Here is a 21,924-nt window from a genome sequence, read left to right as displayed (position 1 = left end):
CTTGCCAAGGGCACAGAGCAAAAATACAACAAAAGGGTGCCTCGCCATGAAGCCACCAGAGGGCGCTTCGTCAACACTGGTGAGCAAGAGTCATCTAACTTGTGAGCAACTCGCTGCAAGAGCAAGGAACTGCAAAATGTGCAGTCCAGCCCAGGGTCTTGTCCGCAGTTAAAAGGGGTACAGACTGCAGTTCGCTATGAAGCCACCCTTTTTCAATTGAATTCTAAATTCAGTAGCAAGTGACGACTCAGATCGCTCAACATTCTGCCTCGCTCTATTCCTCAATGCAACTGGTTCACTTCAGTCGACCTACAAGACGCTTATTTTCACATAAGTATTCTGTCAGCAGACAGAAGGTTTTCTCAGGTTTGCCTTTCAGTGCTTGGTAACACTTTATTTGGATAGTCCATCTGTAGATACTCTACAGACTATCTACAGACAATCAGTAATATTTAAACTATCTACTAACCCTAACCTTAAACCTTATCCTAAATCTAAACTTAACCCTTACCCAAATCCTAACCTTAAACTTAACCCTTACCCTAACCCGTATTCTAAACCTAACCCTAACCTTATCCTAAACCTAAACCTAAACTTAACCCTTACCCTAATCCTAACCTTAAACTTAACCCTTAGCCTAACCCCTATTCTTAACCTAACCCTAACTGTAACCTTAGTAAGCAGTTGCTTACCAACAGATAGCTTCTTGATAATTTGACCATCTGTAGAGCATCTACATTATAGACTATCCGGACTATCCAAATAAAGTGTTACCCAGGGTAAAGCCAACGAATACCTCGCTGGCCCCTTCGGGCTAGCGCTAGCTCCCCGGACGTTCAGCATGTGTGTGGAGGATCAGAGGACTCAGAGTCTAAGCCTGCATAGACAATTACCTCCTTTGCTTCACGACACAGGAGCAAGAAGTACAGGACACGGCTTCCCTAGGGTTCAAATTCAACCAGGAAAAGAACTGCCAACACAGAGAATAGAATACCTAGGTGTCAAGCTGGACGACGATATGACTCTGGTGGCGTACATCAACCGCCAGGGCGGCTCTCGCTCTCTGCATCTACACGGACTAGCTGTCAAGATTATTCTGCGGAGCAGAGCGCACCTCCTTTCACTACATGTGACTCATATCCCGGCGGTACTGAATGTAGAAGCGCACTTGTTGTCCAGAGGGAATCCCCTGTACCTGGATTGGAGACTCCATCGCCCAGTGGAGAACCAGATCTGGGTGAGATATGGACGAGCCACCACAGATCTCTTCGCATTGCACAAAGATGCGCACTGCCCGTTGTTCTTTGCGCTGGCAGGAGACTCACTACTAGGGGTGGACGCGCTGGCACACCCTTGGCTAAGGGTGATGCTATACGCCTTTCCTTCTCTAGGCTTGATACTCCCTACTCTAGTCAGAGTGAGGGAACAAGGCTTATCCCTCGTCTTGGTAGACCCTTGATGGCCAGGGAAGCTCTGCTTCTTCTCCAAGCTAATGGAGAGATTTTCCACCCTCACCCAGAAACCCTGGCTCTTTGGCCCTGGCCCATGAATCTGAATGTGACAGGCTTGCCACTCAGAGTCAGTGAGACTATCCAGAGTGCCAGAGCACCTTCTACACGCTCACTGTAACAGGACCTTCTGGAGAGAGGGAAGGTTTTCTCCACTGTAACGGTCTATTTAGCTGCTATCTCTGCCTACCATATAGGCTTTGACAACAACACAGTAGGGGGGCATCCCCTGTTATGTCGTTTTATGAAGGGTGCGTCACTTACAGTATGTCCAGTCTCCAAGCCTTTAGCACCGTCTTGGGACCTGTCTATTGTGCTTGAGGTTATTTCACAGCAACCTTTCGAGCTGCCGGAAAGCGTGGATATGATATCTCTCCTTCAAAACCACTTTACTGATTGTCCTTACGTCTGCAAGGCAAGTGAGTGAGCTGCACGAACTGTCAGTCCACCATTCGTGCCTACAGTTTGCCCCGGGGTTTTCACCAGTGGTGGAAAAAGTACTAAATAGTCATACTTGAGTAAAAGTAAAGATATCTTAATTTAATAGAAAATGACTCAAGTAAAAATGAAAGTCTAAAAGTATTTGGTTTTAAATATACTTAAGTATCAAAAGTAAATGGAATTTCTCAAATGTACTTACATATCAAAGTAAGATTTTAAACCATACATACAGGGGCACACTCCAACACTCAGACATAATTTACAAACAAAGCATTTGTGTTTAGTGAGTCCGCCAGATCAGAGGCAGTAGGAATGACCAGTGATGTTCTCTTGAAAAGTGTGTGAATTGGACCATTTTCCTGTCAAAATGTAACGAGTACTTTTGGGTGTCAAGGAAAATGTATGGAGTAATAAGTACAATATTTTCTATAGGAATGTAGTGAAGTAAAAATTAAAGTTGGCAAAATATAAAATAGTAAAGTAAGTACAGATACCCCAAAAAACTACTTACGTAGTACTTTAAAGTATTTTTTACTTAAGTACTTTACACCACTGGTTTTCATAAGGTGAAGGTAAGCCTAAAGTGAGCAATACTTATAATTGCCATAGAATAGAATCAAGTATTTGAACGTGAACTCAAAGTTACTTGCGTAACACCGGTTCTCTGAGAATACGAGTGCGACGTCTCACCTCATGTCCCTGCTCGCAAGAGTGCAAGGAAGAGAGACATGCTTGAGATTGGCCAGAGGGTGGGGCGAGTGGCACCTTATAAAGAGGGAGGGGCTCACCTCATTCGCCACTCGACCTGTCTGCCTCCGACAGACATTGTGTGATTGGTTCTTCGGTAGTGATGCGACTATCCAGCGAATCCCATAGTGAGACATCTCCCTCATATTCTCAGAAAACCGGGTTACTCTAGTAACCTTGAGTTTTCCTCATGAAGCTTCCTCGTCTGTCATGAAAACACAGAACATGTGTGAGTGTACATATGTGTCTGAATGCGTAGTGAGCACTGTACTCATACCTCGATCATGGCGGTGAATGACCTGATTATTTCATGGTCCTGCTGCTAACTGGTCACTGTTCTGTTGTATGAGCACAGTTCATAAATCAAGCAGACTGGGATCTGGAGCCTAGTGTAGTCACCTTGACTTTTGATGGGCACAAAGGCCTGGATGTCTGGTGTAATCCAGTTTGACATCTGATCCAGCAGCAAGTGCTAGAAAGTTGACCTGGTTTGTTTTTGTGGGCCAGATGCCAGACTGGCCACATGGAACTAACTGCTGTCCAACTCTGATAGTTCTGCTCATTTGGAGTTTTGTAACACTCTCTGGAAAGGATCATGAAATCAACCACAAAATGCCCATATTACAAATGGGTTGACAGATATTTCTGTATCTGAGTGACCCCAATCCGGAGATAAAGATAGAGGGGTCGTTCCACCGATTCGGTGCCTTATGAGAAGTGTGTATAACATGGTAAAAAAAAGTTTGATTTCACCTAATTTTAACATTCTGTCATAAAGAGCACATGTTCAACGTAATATAATATAATAATTTAATATAATATCACGTTTTCCCATCTCAACAGGTTAAATTAAAAAAGTACCTATAAAGTGCCAAATAAAGTAACATGGTTGAAGATTTCATCTCAAATCAGCCTCGTGACAGGAAGAATAGAAGCTTGTTTTGTGCAACAGGGAGTGGCAATTGAATGCAAGCTTCACAACAACAAAAAATTAATTGTTAACACATTTCTAGCCTGTCTATATCAGTTTTCCACCACAAAACACCAGAAAATAGCCAAAAAGAGTAGGACCAGCTCACCTGCTTTTACACTATGATTTGGCTATGTTCAATGTTTGCTTTCCAAAAACATATTTAAGAAGGAATAATTACACCATATTAAAATGAGAGTTTAGTTCACACAGCAGGGTTGACCTTAAAATGGGGGACAGACGTAAATTAATCACGAATCACATGAAATAAATAATCATCTTCAGAAATGACTTTGTCAAAGCAACAAGAAAACTATGGCTTTACAATGATGGTGAATGTGTGTGTGTGTGTGTGTGTGTGTTGGAAACCTAAAGATACATACTATAAACTGCGCTATAGGAATGTCCATGACATGCCAGAATCTAACCCAATGTCATTTAGGTTCACTGTGCTACAAGCAGTACAGTACAGCACTTTGAAACTTTATTAACAACACTGTTGTTGACGCTATAAAACTCCCTGCACATGCCCTTTCTCCGGGGATCTGAATAGTCCTACCCTATTAAGTAATCAAGCATCAAATAGAACATAGCATTTCATGTTACCCATGGCCACTTGCTACAGTATCTATCCATCATCACCGACTTATGCCTATTTGCTTTCCAATTTATCGCTTGTCCGTGCTCAAAATCACGTTTCAAGTTCAAGTTTAAGTTAATTTGCATTGTGGAGTACAACAGTATACAAACAGTATATTTCTTGCAAGTTAACAGACAGGGCGTTGAGTGAGTGGGTGCCATCTTAGGGACCTCAGCTCTGAGGTGCCCAGTTGTTAATCAGTGGGGCCATTCTCTGGATGCCTGGCCGGTAATGGGAGAGGAGGAGAGACACAAATACACAGAACACCAGGGAGCTACTGAGCTGATGGATTTACCAAACAGGATCAACTTAGTCCGTTTAACTCTTGTAAATACTCTAAATAACTCAATATTTCAAGTTTAGTTTCAAATTAATATACTTAAAATGGTTGTTATGCCATTGACTCCTAAACTCTTACAACTAGCTATAACGTGTTTGGAGACTTTGTCACCAAGCAGAATCAAGGAATTATACTCCATTGCACATATTCATTATGGGTACTGTATAATGGGTACTGTAGTACTGTAGTTAGTACCTCATGATACCCTAACAAGCCTTTATCGTTGTTTCACAGGAAAGTCTGGAGTACATCTTCCTCATCGTCTTCTCCATAGAGTGCTTTCTAAAGATAATAGCCTATGGATTTCTATTTCACGAGAATGCGTATCTGCGGAACTGTTGGAACATACTGGATTTTGTCTGTGTATCTGTGGGGTAAGTAGGGAAGAGATGAAAATGCTCTGTCATGTTCTATCATGCTCTGTCATGTTCTATCATGCTCTGTCATGCTCTGTCATGCTCTGTCATGTTCTGTCATGTTCTGTCATGCTCTGTCATGTTCTGTCATGCTCTGTCATGTTCTGTCATGCTCTGTCATGCTCTGCCATACTCTGTCATGCTCTGTCATGTTCTGTCATGTTCTGTCATGCTCTGTCATGTTCTGTCATGCTCTGTCATGCTCTGCCATACTCTGTCATGATCTGTCATGCTTTGTCATGCTCTGTCATGCTCTGTCATGCTCTGTCATGCTCTGTCATGTTCTGTCATACTCTGTCATGATCTGTCATACTTTGTCATGTTCTGTCATGCTCTGTCATGTTCTGTCATGCTCTGTCATGTTCTGTCATGATCTGTCATGCTCTGTCATGCTCTGTCATGTTCTGTCATGTTCTGTCATGCTCTGTCATGCTCTGTCATGTTCTGTCATGCTCTGTCATGTTCTGTCATGCTCTGTCATGCTCTGTCATGCTCTGCCATACTCTGTCATGATCTGTCATGCTTTGTCATGCTCTGTCATGCTCTGTCATGTTATGTCATGCTCTGTCATGCTCTGTCATGTTCTGTTATGCTCTGTCATGCTCTGTCATGTTCTGTCATGCTCTGTCATGTTCTGTCATGCTCTGTCATGCTCTGTCATGCTCTGTCATGCTCTGCCATACTCTGTCATGATCTGTCATGCTTTGTCATGCTCTGTCATGCTCTATCATGTTCTGTCATGCTCTGTCATGCTCTGTCATGTTCTGTCATGCTCTGTCATGCTCTGCCATACTCCATCATGATCTGTCATGCTTTGTCATGTTCTGTCATGCTCTGTCATGTTCTGTCATGCTCTGTCATGCTCTGTCATGTTCTGTCATGATCTGTCATGCTCTGTCATGCTCTGTCATGTTCTGTCATGCTCTGTCATGCTCTGTCATGTTCTGTCATGCTCTGTCATGTTCTGTCATGCTCTGTCATTCTCTGCCATACTCTGTCATGATCTGTCATGCTCTGTCATGCTCTGCCATACTCTGTCATGATCTGTCATGCTCTGTCATGTTCTGTCATGCTCTGTCATGTTCTGTCATGCTCTGTCATGCTCTGTCATGTTCTGTCGTGCTCTGTCATGCTCTGTCATGTTCTGTCATGTTCTGTCATGCTCTGTCATGCTCTGTCATGTTCTGTCATGCTCTGTCATGCTCTGCCATACTCTGTCATGATCTGTCATGCTTTGTCATGCTCTGTCATGCTCTGTCATGCTCTGTCATGCTCTGTCATGTTCTGTCATACTCTGTCATGATCTGTCATACTTTGTCATGTTCTGTCATGCTCTGTCATGTTCTGTCATGCTCTGTCATGCTCTGTCATGTTCTGTCATGCTCTGTCATGTTCTGTCATGCTCTGTCATTCTCTGCCATACTCTGTCATGATCTGTCATGTTCTGTCATGCTCTGTCATGTTCTGTCATGCTCTGTCATGCTCTGTCATGCTCTGTCATGCTCTGCCATACTCTGTCATGATCTGTCATGCTTTGTCATGCTCTGTCATGCTCTGTCATGTTCTGTCATGCTCTGTCATGCTCTGTCATGTTCTGTCATGCTCTGTCATGCTCTGCCATACTCCGTCATGATCTGTCATGCTTTGTCATGTTCTGTCATGCTCTGTCATGTTCTGTCATGCTCTGTCATGCTCTGTCATGTTCTGTCATGATCTGTCATGCTCTGTCATGCTCTGTCATGTTCTGTCATGCTCTGTCATGCTCTGTCATGTTCTGTCATGCTCTGTCATGTTCTGTCATGCTCTGTCATTCTCTGCCATACTCTGTCATGATCTGTCATGCTCTGTCATGCTCTGCCATACTCTGTCATGATCTGTCATGCTCTGTCATGTTCTGTCATGCTCTGTCATGTTCTGTCATGCTCTGTCATGCTCTGTCATGTTCTGTCGTGCTCTGTCATGCTCTGTCATGTTCTGTCATGTTCTGTCATGCTCTGTCATGTTCTGTCATGCTCTGTCATGCTCTGCCATACTCTGTCATGATCTGTCATGCTTTGTCATGCTCTGTCATGCTCTGTCATGCTCTGTCATGCTTTGTCATGTTCTGTCATACTCTGTCATGATCTGTCATACTTTGTCATGTTCTGTCATGCTCTGTCATGTTCTGTCATGCTCTGTCATGCTCTGTCATGTTCTGTCATGCTCTGTCATGTTCTGTCATGCTCTGTCATTCTCTGCCATGCTCTGTCATGATCTGTCATGCTCTGTCATGCTCTGCCATACTCTGTCATGATCTGTCATGCTCTGTCATGTTCTGTCATGCTCTGTCATGTTCTGTCATGCTCTGTCATGCTCTGTCATGTTCTGTCGTGCTCTGTCATGCTCTGTCATGTTCTGTCATGCTCTGTCATGCTCTGTCATGTTCTGTCATGCTCTGTCATGTTCTGTCATGCTCTGTCATTCTCTGCCATACTCTGTCATGATCTGTCATGCTCTGTCATGCTCTGCCATACTCTGTCATGATCTGTCATGCTCTGTCATGTTCTGTCATGCTCTGTCATGTTCTGTCATGCTCTGTCATGCTCTGTCATGTTCTGTCGTGCTCTGTCATGCTCTGTCATGTTCTGTCATGTTCTGTCATGCTCTGTCATGCTCTGTCATGTTCTGTCATGCTCTGTCATGCTCTGCCATACTCTGTCATGATCTGTCATGCTTTGTCATGCTCTGTCATGCTCTGTCATGCTCTGTCATGCTCTGTCATGTTCTGTCATACTCTGTCATGATCTGTCATACTTTGTCATGTTCTGTCATGCTCTGTCATGTTCTGTCATGCTCTGTCATGCTCTGTCATGTTCTGTCATGCTCTGTCATGTTCTGTCATGCTCTGTCATTCTCTGCCATACTCTGTCATGATCTGTCATGTTCTGTCATGCTCTGTCATGTTCTGTCATGCTCTGTCATGCTCTGTCATGCTCTGTCATGCTCTGCCATACTCTGTCATGATCTGTCATGCTTTGTCATGCTCTGTCATGCTCTGTCATGTTCTGTCATGCTCTGTCATGCTCTGTCATGTTCTGTCATGCTCTGTCATGCTCTGCCATACTCCGTCATGATCTGTCATGCTTTGTCATGTTCTGTCATGCTCTGTCATGTTCTGTCATGCTCTGTCATGCTCTGTCATGTTCTGTCATGATCTGTCATGCTCTGTCATGCTCTGTCATGTTCTGTCATGCTCTGTCATGCTCTGTCATGTTCTGTCATGCTCTGTCATGTTCTGTCATGCTCTGTCATTCTCTGCCATACTCTGTCATGATCTGTCATGCTCTGTCATGCTCTGCCATACTCTGTCATGATCTGTCATGCTCTGTCATGTTCTGTCATGCTCTGTCATGTTCTGTCATGCTCTGTCATGCTCTGTCATGTTCTGTCGTGCTCTGTCATGCTCTGTCATGTTCTGTCATGTTCTGTCATGCTCTGTCATGTTCTGTCATGCTCTGTCATGCTCTGCCATACTCTGTCATGATCTGTCATGCTTTGTCATGCTCTGTCATGCTCTGTCATGCTCTGTCATGCTTTGTCATGTTCTGTCATACTCTGTCATGATCTGTCATACTTTGTCATGTTCTGTCATGCTCTGTCATGTTCTGTCATGCTCTGTCATGCTCTGTCATGTTCTGTCATGCTCTGTCATGTTCTGTCATGCTCTGTCATTCTCTGCCATGCTCTGTCATGATCTGTCATGCTCTGTCATGCTCTGCCATACTCTGTCATGATCTGTCATGCTCTGTCATGTTCTGTCATGCTCTGTCATGTTCTGTCATGCTCTGTCATGCTCTGTCATGTTCTGTCGTGCTCTGTCATGCTCTGTCATGTTCTGTCATGTTCTGTCATGCTCTGTCATGTTCTGTCATGCTCTGTCATGCTCTGCCATACTCTGTCATGATCTGTCATGCTTTGTCATGCTCTGTCATGCTCTGTCATGCTCTGTCATGTTCTGTCATACTCTGTCATGATCTGTCATACTTTGTCATGTTCTGTCATGCTCTGTCATGTTCTGTCATGCTCTGTCATGTTCTGTCATGATCTGTCATGCTCTGTCATGCTCTGTCATGTTCTGTCATGTTCTGTCATGCTCTGTCATGCTCTGTCATGTTCTGTCATGCTCTGTCATGTTCTGTCATGCTCTGTCATGCTCTGCCATACTCTGTCATGATCTGTCATGCTTTGTCATGCTCTGTCATGCTCTGTCATGTTCTGTCATGCTCTGTCATGCTCTGTCATGTTCTGTCATGCTCTGTCATGCTCTGTCATGTTCTGTCATGCTCTGTCATGTTCTGTCATGCTCTGTCATGCTCTGTCATGCTCTGCCATACTCTGTCATGATCTGTCATGCTTTGTCATGCTCTGTCATGCTCTGTCATGTTCTGTCATGCTCTGTCATGCTCTGCCATACTCCGTCATGATCTGTCATGCTTTGTCATGTTCTGTCATGCTCTGTCATGTTCTGTCATGCTCTGTCATGCTCTGTCATGTTCTGTCATGATCTGTCATGCTCTGTCATGCTCTGTCATGTTCTGTCATGCTCTGTCATGCTCTGTCATGTTCTGTCATGCTCTGTCATGTTCTGTCATGCTCTGTCCTTCTCTGCCATACTCTGTCATGATCTGTCATGCTCTGTCATGCTCTGCCATACTCTGTCATGATCTGTCATGCTCTGTCATGTTCTGTCATGCTCTGTCATGTTCTGTCATGCTCTGTCATGCTCTGTCATGTTCTGTCGTGCTCTGTCATGCTCTGCCATACTCTGTCATGATCTGTCATGATCTGTCATGCTCTGTCATGCTCTGTCATGCTATAACTCTTCTGTGACTACTCGACTCCCTTTCGTCCTCCTCTATCTTTCAACCTCTCCCCTCTCCCTCTCTTCTCCCTCTCCTCTCTCCTCTCTCTTCCCTCTCTCCCTCTCCTCTCCCTCTCCAGGCTGTTTGCAGTCATCGGGGACTTCATCACCTATATCAGTGGTGTGGAGGCTCAACCAGGGGACAAGGGAGGAGGCTTCGACATGAAGGCCCTCAGGGCATTCAGGGTGCTCCGGCCCCTCAGGCTGGTCTCTGGAGTCCCCAGTAAGGACCACTGTACAATAGGAACCCTGGAGCAGTCAGGGACAGGAAATCAGCAGAAGGCAATTCAGGTTAAAGTGTAGAATGACAAAATAAATAGCCTCTGAATCAGGCTTAACATGTCCTATTCATATTAAATAAACCAAAACATATTTCTCACAAGTGTAGTGTAGTTCGTATAAGCTCTACAAACAATATGTCTATTCCCGGAGGAATTTGAACGGTAAGTTAATGTGATCATATGTTTCATGAATGAACAGAAATGACCAATATAACCAAACGCTAACGTTTTAGATTACTGGGAAATCATTACTGGTGATATATCTATATGGGAATTTCTAAGCATTTAAAAAACAAAGGGCAAAACAGTGAATGCGCTCAAATTGGCGGGAAGCAGATAGCTCATTTGTGGTAAGAGGAGCCTAGCACTCACTTCACCACAACCATATTCTGAGAACACTTACCTTCAGCAACAATGCTAGTGTCAAATACAACATGATTTGGTTCATTGCGGTTAGTTTGCAGTTTGATCTAGTTATATTGGTTAACTACTACAGTGGTTCCCAACCAGGGGTACTAGGACCGCTAGGGGAAATTGGCCTATCTACAGGGGGTACTTGAGAAGACTCATGAGACCATAGACCTACTGGTAAAATGCACGAGGGGGTACTTCAGGGGTACTCAAGGGGAAAATTCAGTCGGTGGTACAGTAACTGAAAATGGTTGTCAACTACCGGACTACTAGGTCCGCTGATGTTTAAAATGTGTCTGCTCTTCCCCTGCAGGCCTGCAGGTGGTGATGAACTCCATCCTGAAATCCATGCTACCTCTGTTCCACATCTCCCTGCTGGTCTTCTTCATGGTCACCATCTACGCCATCGTGGGACTGGAGCTGTTCAAGTGCAAGATGCATAAAACCTGCTACTACACAGGCACAAGTAGGAAACACACACACACACACGCACACGCACGCACGCACGCACACACACACACACACACACACACACACACACACACACACACACACACACACACACACACACACACACACACACACACACACACACACACACACACACACACACACACACACACACACACACACACACACACACACTTATATCTTCTCCCCCGTTGTCCTGCAGATATCATAGCCACAGTGGAGAATGAGAAGGCATCTCCGTGTGCCCAGGCCGGTAATGGTCGGCGCTGCACCATCAATGGGACAGAGTGTAGGACGGGATGGGCCGGACCCAACAACGGCATCACACACTTTGACAACCTGGGCTTCGCTATGCTCACTGTTTACCAGTGCATCACTACCCAGGGCTGGACCGACGTGCTCTACTGGGTACTGTTACATCACCCCTATACCTTAATATTACTGTACTGCTTCATCCTGTTGCATTATGTACTTCACCCCAGTTAATGTAGCCCATACCTGTACTCTCACTCGGTCTCATTATCTCTCTCTCTCACTCAGTCTCATTATCACTCTCACTCTCTCAGGCTCACTCTTACTCTCACTCTCTCAATTAGATTTCAATTCCATTTTAGGGGTTTTATTGGCATGGGAAACATATGTTTACATTGCCAAAGCAAGTGAAATAGATAATAAACAAAAGTGAAATAAGCAGTAAAAAAATTAACAGTAAACATTACACTCACAAATTTCCAAAATAATTTAGACATTTCAAAGGTCATATTACAGTTTTTCTCAGTCGCTTTGGTGCATTTTTCACATCCTCCCTAACATGTGCAAAATAATAAGTGCATTTCTCAGAACAATTTGTACAAACTGCAATATACAATAGATATGTTTCTAAAGCTAGTCAGTCACTAAAAATCCTTAGTACATCTCTCAAAAGTAAATATTCATGCCAATGATCATGTCAGTGTCATCAGAATGATAAGTCATTGAGTCATTGTTCACGAACAAGGTCGTCAAAATGTTTAGGCATGTTGTCAATGTAACTGTGTACTTTGACAGTATTACCTGATGTAAACTTAGGCTACAGTTTGGATGACAGTTACTGTATTGAAAATGCACAAGGCTGCACTTCTATGGCATATATCAATTTCAACAGTACTATTTACATATTACTGCATGTGGGTTATTGATTGAAAGAGACTGGACAACCCAAGGGGCACAAAGGGAAAAAAACTAAATTAGAAAGCAACACAGGAAACCACCCCTAAGGCACAACTTTGCCCGCAGCACTGTTGTGCTGTCTCTACACATCCAGACGTTCCTGTCTGTCGGCCCACATATTCTCATCCACATCACACCGGATATTTTCCCATCCAATGCAACGTGGAAAGAATCTTTTGGAATGCCTTATCCATCCTCTGTAGGCGTCTACTGTGATGTCCTCACATGCTGCATCCATTGCAGCCAGCAAGGTCATCTGTGTGTGTGGCTGACGATCGTACACCTTCCACCTCCATGCTGAAAAGAACTCCTCAATTGGGTTAAGGAATGGTGAATAAGGTGGGAGGAATTCTATGAGCATCCTCGGGTGGGTCACAAACCATTGCCTTATGATGTTTGATCGATGGAAACTAACATTATCACAAATGACCACATACTTTGGCAAATCCTCTCTAAACAGACCCCTCTCATCATCAGGGATGAGAGCCCTGTAGAGAGTCTCTAAAAAGTTGAGTAGATGCTGGGTGTTGTAAGGGGAATATGGGTTAGGACACCATGCTCCGAAATAGCAGCACACATGCTGATATTTCCTCCCCGTTGGCCTGGCAAATCCACAGTAGCTCTGTGACCGATGATATTCCGACCCCGCCTTCTGCATTTGGTCAGGTTGAAGCCAGCCTCATCCACGTATACAAAGTTGTGAGAGGGTTCACTTGATTCCAACTCCATTATACGCTATATCCCAGAACACACAGTTGAATTTGTTTTGGTAAGGAAGAGTGACATAAAATGTACATATATTGCATGTTCCTTCCGCAGCAATGGAAATGTGTGCAGTTTATGCTTACTGTACTATGTATCACTATAAAATGTTGCTGTAAAGTAGTTACATAGATATATGTTTTACCTGTACATACTGGTACCGTAGCTCCTTAACTCTGTCCTCATTCCTTTGGAATGGTACACGGTACAGCTGTTTCATACTCATCTGGTTTCTATGCAGCACCCTGTCGATGGTTGAGATGCTAACCGTATGGATGTTTTCAAAGACATCGTTGTCTTCTATAATGGTCCTTTGTATTTCCCTGAGTCTCATGGCATTGTTTGCTCGGACCATGGTGCAAATAGCCTCCTCCTGTTGAGGTGTGAAAAGGCGTCCTCTGCCACCGGTTTGAGGTAATCTTGCAGTCCTATGTGGGGAAAAATGCAGTGATGCATCGCACACTTTCACATAGACAAAAACTATGCGAACACACATTTTACTGTAAAACATACAGGTGGGTGCATGTAAGGTGCAGTATGTACAGTGGGGCAAAAAAGTATTTAGTCAGCCACCAATTGTGCAAGTTCTCCCACTTAAAAAGATGAGAGAGGCCTGTAATTTTCATCATAGGTACACTTCAACTATGACAGACAAAATGAGAAGAAAAGAAATCCAGAAAATCACATTGTAGGATTTTTAATGAATTTATTTGCAAATTATGGTGGAAAATAAGTATTTGGTCAATAACAAAAGTTTCTCAATACTTTGTTATATACCCTTTGTTGGCAATGACAGAGGTCAAACGTTTTCTGTAAGTCTTCACAAGGTTTTCACACACTGTTGCTGGTATTTTGGCCCATTCCTCCATGCAGATCTCCTCTAGAGCAGTGATGTTTTGGGACTGTTGCTGGGCAACACGGACTTTCAACTCCCTCCAAAGATTTTCTATGGGGTTGAGATCTGGAGACTGGCTAGGCCACTCCAGGACCTTGAAATGCTTCTTACGAAGCCACTTCTTCGTTGCCCGGGCAGTGTGTTTGGGATCATTGTCATGCTGAAAGACCCAGCCACGTTTCATCTTCAATTCCCTTGCTGATGGAAGGAGGTTTTCACTCAAAATCTTACGATACATGGCCCCATTCATTCTTTCCTTTACACAGATCAGTCATCCTGGTCCCTTTGCAGAAAAACAGCCCCAAAGCATGATGTTTCCACCCCCATGCTTCACAGTAGGTATGGTGTTCTTTGGATGCAACTCAGCATTCTTTGTCCTCCAAACACGACGAGTTGAGTTTTTACCAAAAAGTTATATTTTGGTTTCATCTGACCATATGACATTCTCCCAATCTTCTTCTGGATCATCCAAATGCTCTCTAGCAAACTTCAGACGGGCCTGGACATGTACTGGCTTAAGCAGGGGGACACGTCTGGCACTGCAGGATTTGAGTCCCTGGCGGCGTAGTGTGTTACTGATGGTAGGCTTTGTTACTTTGGTCCCAGCTCTCTGCAGGTCATTCACTAGGTCCCCCCGTATGGTTCTGGGATTTTTGCTCACCGTTCTTGTGATCATTTTGACCCCACGGGGTGAGATCTTGCGTGGAGCCCCAGATCGAGGGAGATTATCAGTGGTCTTGTATGTCTTCCATTTCCTAATAATTGCTCCCACAGTTGATTTCTTCAAACCAAGCTGCTTACCTATTGCAGATTCAGTCTTCCCATCCTGGTGCAGGTCTACAATTTTGTTTCTGGTGTCCTTTGACAGCTCTTTGGTCTTGGCCATAGTGGAGTTTGGAGTGTGACTGTTTGAGGTTGTGGACAGGTGTCTTTTATACTGATAACAAGTTCAAACAGGTGCCATTAATACAGGTAACGAGTAGAGGACAGAGGAGCCTCTTAAAGAAGAAGTTACAGGTCTGTGAGAGCCAGAAATCTTGCTTGTTTGTAGGTGACCAAATACTTATTTTCCACCATAATTTGCAAATAAATTCATTAAAAATCCTACAATGTGATTTTCTGGATTTTTTCCCCTCATTTTGTCTGTCATAGTTGAAGTGTACCTATGATGAAAATTACAGGCCTCTCTCATCTTTTTAATTGGGAGAACTTGCACAATTGGTGGCTGACTAAATACTTTTTTGCCCCACTGTATCTGTATAGAGTATATTTCTGTATGCTGTGAAATACAAGTGGACTACTGTAATATGAAGCATTGTAGGAAGTATACAGTATACTGCTTATATACAGTAACAGTGCACTGTACATTGGTGGACATACCTGTTCTCTCTTCGAAACGTTTGAACTAATGAGGACACGGTTGATCTCCCAATATTCGGCTGCACCCTTCGACCCGCCTCAGCCATTGTAAGGCCATGATTGACAACATGGTCTACAATAGTGGCCCTTATGTCATCAGATATGCACTTATGTCCTCTTCTGCCTCTTCCTCTGTTTTGCCTTCCACCACGCATCCTTGCTCCTCTTCTTCCTCCTCTTGGCTGTTGACACTGTTCGTTTCCTGGTCCATCCATTATTGGAAAATTGCAACTCTGTGTTGTGGTCTGTCTATATATGCTTGCCAATTGATTCTTCATGAGATGCACCTTTGAGCAATTTAGACAACTGGTTGATTGTTGGTTGAACTAACACTTTACATTCCTTCATGAGTGAGGGTCAATTTCACCTGCACGATTCATCAATTCACGTTTTTGTACATAAGGTCTAATAGAAATGTGTAAAACTATGCTTGACAGTTTATGACAAATAGTTCAACAATTTTGCATGTAATGGCTTATGCAAGGAACTAATGCCTAGATGTTTTGAGGGGTAAGACTATTCAACAGAGAACCATCTACTATATTTTGATCAACATGACATGAGCAATTGATAATGTGGAAAAAAGCTGACACTTGTACATTATCAATTGCAATTTGTTCAAAGGAATAAGAAATTGCTTTAATGATGTGCACAAGTGACTAGATGATTTGGAATTTGTACAAGTAGTATCAAGAATTGCACTTTTGATCTAAGAAATGCACCAAAGCGACTGAGAAAAACTGTATGTATATATACAGTGTTGTAATGATGTGCAAATATTTAAAGTACAAAAGGGAAATAAATATAAATATGGGATGTATTTACAATGGTGTTTGTTCTTCACTTGTTGCTATTTTCTTGTGGTAACAGGTCACACACACTGCTGTGATTGCACACTGTGGTATTTCACCCAACAGACATTGAAGTTTATCAACAACATTTAAAAAAAAATAGTTGTGAGTCTGTGTAATCTGAGAGAAATATGTGTCTCTATTATGGTCATACATTTGGCAGGAGGTTAAGAAGTGCAGCTCAGTTTCCACCTCATTTTGTGGGCAGTGTGCAGATACTGTAGCCTGTCTTCTCTTGAGAGCCAGGTCTGCCTACGGCGGCCTTCCTCAATAGCAAGGCTATGCTCACTGAGTCTGTACATAGTCAAAGCTTTCCTTAATTTTGGGTCAGTCACAGTAGTCAGGTATTCTGCCACTGTGTACTCTCTGTTAAGGGCCAAATAGCAATGTAGTTTGCTCAGTTGTTTTTGTTCGTTCTTTCCAATGTGTCAGGTATTTTTATTTGATTTTTCTCATGATTTCATTGAGTCTAATTGTGTTGCTGTCCTGGGGCTCTGTGGGGTCTGTTTGTGTTTGTGAACAGAGCCCCAGGACCAGCATGCTTAGGGGACTCTGCTCCAGGTTCATCTCTCTGTAAGTGGTGGTTTTGTTATGGAAGGTTTGGGAATCACTTCCTTTTAGGTGGTTGTTGAATTTAACCGCTCTTTTCTGGATTTGGATAATTAGTGAGCATCGACCTATATCTGCTCTGCGTGCATTATTTGGTGTTTTACATTTTACATTGATATTTTTTGTAGAATTCTGCATGCAGTCTCAATTTGGTCTCTCTCTTTCTTTCTTTCTCTCTCTCTCTCTTTCACTCTCTCGCTCACTCGCTCTCCCTCTCTCTCTCTCTCCCCCTCACTTTGTCTATGTCTTCCTCTATATCCCCCTGTCTCTCTCTCCTCTCCTTCCACACTCCTTCTCTTTCTCTCTTCCCCTCCCTCTCTCCTCAGGTGAATGATGCCATCGGTATGGAGTGGCCGTGGATGTACTTTCTGACGCTCATCTTGGTTGGCTCCTTCTTCGTACTCAACCTGGTTCTGGGCGTGCTCAGTGGGTAAGAGGACACACACACACACACACACACACACACACACACACACACACACACACACACACACACACACACACACACACACACACACACACACACACACACACACACACACACACATACACACACACATCTCTCTCACTTTCATCTTTTCTCTATCTCTCTTTCCCCACCGTCAGTGAATTCACTAAGGAGCGAGAGAAGGGTAAGGCGCGTGGAGAGTACACAGAGATGAGGGAGACCCAGCAGCTGGATGAGGATCTGAAGGGCTACATGGAGTGGATCACACAGGCCGAAGTCATGGACGCCGACGGGGAGGGACAGGGTACTTATGGCTTCCTAACCCTTTCACCAACACACAATAGAATAGAGGGAGGAGTACAATAAGAGTCAGCCCGTTGCAAACGTCCTGCAGGTTGGCATTTTACGTCATGAATCTTGTTCTGGTGGCAGCTCTGCAGAGCGGTCACTAGCTGGCACAGCCACAAAGTCATAAACACTTTTTTAAACACCTGACCCTAACCTCGACCCTAACCTTAACCACACTGTTAACCCTAATGCCTCAGTCTAAACTTCAATATTTTTATTTTCATGAAATCTTACAATATAGACAATTTTGACAATGCAGCTCAATTATCTAAGGGGAAATCTCTCAGTTCTGCTTCCAGTACAAGACTAATGACAATAAAAGTCAACCTGCTGACACCAGTGTCTCTTGTCCCCAGGCCTGCTAATGCTGGAGGATGGAGAATCCGAGGCAGGGAGCCTAAAGGACATGGACACCATGCAAAAAATAATGTACTACTAGTAAGTACACACCTACACCGGCTTCTGACTGGGACAACACTCGGGTGTTTTGATAAAACAAAAGTCTGACAGACTTCCTCCTAACATCCCATATCTTCCTCCTCCTCTCCCTCATCTCTCACTTGCTCTGTTCAGCAAGCTGGCTCGTAAATGGAACGTTTTCTTCCGGCGTAAGTGTCTTGTGTATGTGAAGTCCCGTATGTTCTACTGGTGGGTGATCCTTCTGGTGTTTCTGAACACGCTGGCCATCGCTACTGAACACCACCAGCAGTCCCAGCAACTCACCGAGTGGCAAGGTCAGGGTCTACATATCATGTCTACAGCTTCAACTCATATACACACAATCCCAGCATCTAACAAGGCTCTTGTCTACGCCATGGCTAACACATGCAGACCTCTCTCTCTCTACCCCATGTCTCCCCCCCCCCCCCCCCCCCCCCCCCGCTTCTCCCTTCCCCCTCACAGACACTGCCAACAAGGTGCTGCTGTCTCTGTTCGCCATTGAGATGTTTATGAAGATGTACGCCCTGGGTCTCCAGCAATACTTCATGTCTCTGTTCAACCGCTTCGACTGCTTCGTGGTCTCCACCGGCATTCTGGAACTCGTCCTGGTCCGCATGGACGTCATGACTGTCATGGGGATCTCTGTGCTGCGTTGCATTCGACTACTTAGGCTGCTCAAAGTAACCAAGTAAGACTTCACATTAGGCTGCATTAGGCTTTCAGGTGTGTTAGTGGTGGACTCCATTAAAAGCCTGCACACACCACGGCTCTCCGGGTCCAGGATTGGTCCAATTAATTGATGGGTTTATTGATTAATTGATTGTATCTTACATCCCCAACCCCTTGTAGCTTCACAGGAAGTGCTTACTCTCTGTGTGTGTGTGTGTGTGTGTGTGTGTGTGTGTGTGTGTGTGTGTGTGTGTGTGTGTGTGTGTGTGTGTGTGTGTGTGTGTGTGTGTGTGTGTGTGTGTGTGTGTGTGTGCTTCAGGTACTGGACGTCTCTCAGTAATCTGGTGGTGTCCCTGCTGAACTCAACCCCCTCCATCGCCTGCCTGCTCCTCCTCCTCTTCCTCTTCATCGTCATCTTCTCTCTGCTGGGCATGCAGGTGTTCGGGGGGAAGTTCAACTTCCCCAATGCGCCCAAACCCCGCAGCACCTTCGACAGCTTCCCCCAAGCTCTCATCAGTGTCTTCCAGGTGGGCAAGGAAATACAGTTTTTATTTTAAATTTTTAACAGATTTATCACACTAACAAGATGAAGGACGATATGGACATCTGAAGGAGCATATGTACACGTATGATAGGAAAATGTTGGACATCAGCGCTTGCTTTTTGTTTCATTCGCTGTGGAAAAGCAGGACGATCATTTGTCAGTGGGAGCCTGACTGTGTTCCTTCCCTGCCTCTCTCTCTCTGTAAGATCCTGACGGGGGAGGACTGGAACTCTGTGATGTATGATGGCATCATGGCACATGGCGGTCCCACCATGCCCGGGATCCTCGTCAGCATCTACTTCATCATCCTCTTCGTCTGCGGAAACTGTATCCTCTGTGTGTGTGTGTGTGTGTGTGTGTGTGTGTGTGTGTGTGTGTGTGTGTGTGTGTGTGTGTGTGTGTGTGTGTGTGTGTGTGTGTGTGTGTGTGCTGTCCAACACCTCTCTCAGACAGAAATCAGACTGTAAATTCTGTCCTTGGGTACATTAGTGTCTCTCTTCCATTTCCTACCGTAATGAACTTTGACCCCTAGCACTTAGACATCCTGCTGAATGTGTTCCTGGCCATCGCTGTGGACAACCTGGCGGAGGCTGAGAGTCTGACCATGGCTCAGAAGGAGAAGTCTGAGGAGAAGAAACGCAAGAAGCTGCTCAGGGCTAACATGCCTGACAAGGCCACAGAGGAGAAAGCCCTCCTGGCCAAGAAGCTTGCAGCGGAGAGAGCCAAAATAGAGGGCATCCCTACCACAGCCAAGGTCAGATATTTCCAGTAGCGGTGCGGGGGTAAAATCACAGAAGAAGCCAAGAGCCATATTGTGATAATTGCGTTGTTTGCTCTATAACCCATTGGTTCATACGCCACCGTGGTATACAATAAGGCCATGACAACAAAAAGACAACAGTCACACAGTAGCGGAATAAATTCAACTACACATACGTTTGTTTCATCACAAAACTGGAGAGCAACATCTGTCCAGTGAAGTCCACAAAGCAAATATTGCATGTAACAAACAGCTATATCACCTGCAGCATGGTCAAGCAAGATAGTGTTTTCGACAGTTTACTAAACAACGACTGATTTAGACCCACGGAGTTACAGCAAATCAGCACAAAGACAACAGGAGCACTGCCTCTGCTATTCCAGCACCATTTACACTTTAACATTCAAACATCATCAAATCAACAAGGCTATATCCAGGCTGTATCACAACCGGCCGTGATTGGGAGTCTCATAGGGTGGCCCAGTATCGTCCGGGTTTGGCTGGTGTAGGCCGTCATTGTAAATAAGAATTTGTTCTTAACTGACTTGCCTAGTTAAAAAAAGGTTAAATAAAAAAATATCTGCTTAGTTTAATACACTGAAAACAAACTTAAAGATACCAAAAATCATTTAGTCCAATCAATGTTGCTAAATATCATGTGGCTGTCCAATTGTACGGATTTCTGTCTGTCTATATGTGTGTGTGTGTGTGTGTTTGTGTGTGTGCGTGCGTGCGTGCGTGCGTGCGTGCGTGCGTGTGTGCACGCGCGCGAGTGTGTGTGTGTGTGTGTGTGTGTGCAAGCAAGTAAAATGAAACTTGTTTACTCACACTACTTGTAGACTAGTTGAACCCCAATGCCATCCTCCTCTTTCATGTTGGCAAAACGGACTATGGTCTCTTTCATACGGTACACTTTTCATTTTTGTTGTCATAAGCTACCTAGCTAAAATGATTGCTAGCCTAACTTCCTTGCATGGGCAACAATGAACCAGCTAAGTTAGCTAGCTAGTTGACGTGAGCCTACTAGGCTACATATTGAACTTCAATGGCTCAGGCCAGTGGCACAACATATTGCCATTATAATCATTGGCCTGTACAGAGAATTAAGTAAAAAAAAGTCAAAATCCCCATCTCCATCTATGGCTTAGGAAAGGGACGATTTAGCAAGCTAGCTACCGCAGGACATCAACACAAGCAGAGCAGAAACAGACACGTTTTTCTGAAAATGACATTTTGCTTTGGAAGTGTTTTGATTGGTGTGAAACCAAATCCAAACCAAGCTTCCCCTTGGGGGGTGTTTTGCTGCACCAGGACAACCCACAGTTGAGCCCAGCTCAGCTCTGATTGGCTAATTATCTTATAAAAATTGTATCAAGGGAGGCCAAATGCTTGCTGGCATCAATCAATCAAATGCTACGGCCCAACATTGTTTACGCTTTTGGTCCAGACAGCATCAGCTACACATGTTGAGACAGAGGGGTGCTGTTTCCCTCACTCAGATGATTTCTACATGAGATTCAGCCACTTGCATATTGACCTAAAATTATGAAAACACAGAGAGATACAAAATATAAATTATTTTATAATTTGTATTTTTGTTGGTCAAATACTTGGGGAAGCCTGGCTTCCCTTGGCATCCATGATTACACGCCACTGTATATTTCACGGAGAAACCCGCCCCACGTTTTGCGTCAGTTTAACCGGTGGGATTTGAACCCAGGCCCCACTCTAATCAAAATGCTTGTTTATGTCACAGCTGAGAGTGGACGAGTTTGAGTCCAACGTGAATGAGATCAAGGACCCCTTCCCCCCTGCTGACTTCCCTGGTAAACCCCGTTCGCTCA

The 21,924-nt window shown here is 44.2% G+C and overlaps 1 protein-coding gene across 1 annotated transcript in view; it reads left to right on the top strand.

The window, feature by feature from the left end:
• LOC120021753 (dihydropyridine-sensitive L-type skeletal muscle calcium channel subunit alpha-1-like) overlaps positions 1-21,924 on the top strand; it is a 37,434-nt gene that overhangs the window by 4,634 nt on the left and 10,876 nt on the right. Inside the window, exons 3-15 of the mRNA XM_038965602.1 lie at positions 4,881-5,020; positions 10,043-10,185; positions 10,968-11,120; positions 11,328-11,533; positions 17,197-17,300; positions 17,477-17,622; positions 18,023-18,104; positions 18,240-18,400; positions 18,570-18,795; positions 19,096-19,303; positions 19,527-19,647; positions 19,860-20,074; positions 21,837-21,906. Of these exons, the coding sequence (XP_038821530.1) occupies positions 4,881-5,020; positions 10,043-10,185; positions 10,968-11,120; positions 11,328-11,533; positions 17,197-17,300; positions 17,477-17,622; positions 18,023-18,104; positions 18,240-18,400; positions 18,570-18,795; positions 19,096-19,303; positions 19,527-19,647; positions 19,860-20,074; positions 21,837-21,906 (1,975 nt within the window). The remainder of the gene's footprint in view (positions 1-4,880; positions 5,021-10,042; positions 10,186-10,967; positions 11,121-11,327; positions 11,534-17,196; positions 17,301-17,476; positions 17,623-18,022; positions 18,105-18,239; positions 18,401-18,569; positions 18,796-19,095; positions 19,304-19,526; positions 19,648-19,859; positions 20,075-21,836; positions 21,907-21,924) is intronic.

Source organism: Salvelinus namaycush, chromosome 2 (genome assembly GCF_016432855.1).
Source record: "Salvelinus namaycush isolate Seneca chromosome 2, SaNama_1.0, whole genome shotgun sequence".
Taxonomy (NCBI): Eukaryota; Metazoa; Chordata; class Actinopteri; order Salmoniformes; family Salmonidae; genus Salvelinus; species Salvelinus namaycush.
The sequence above is the reverse complement of the archived record's forward strand: the minus strand, read 5'-3'. Positions and strand labels throughout refer to the sequence as shown.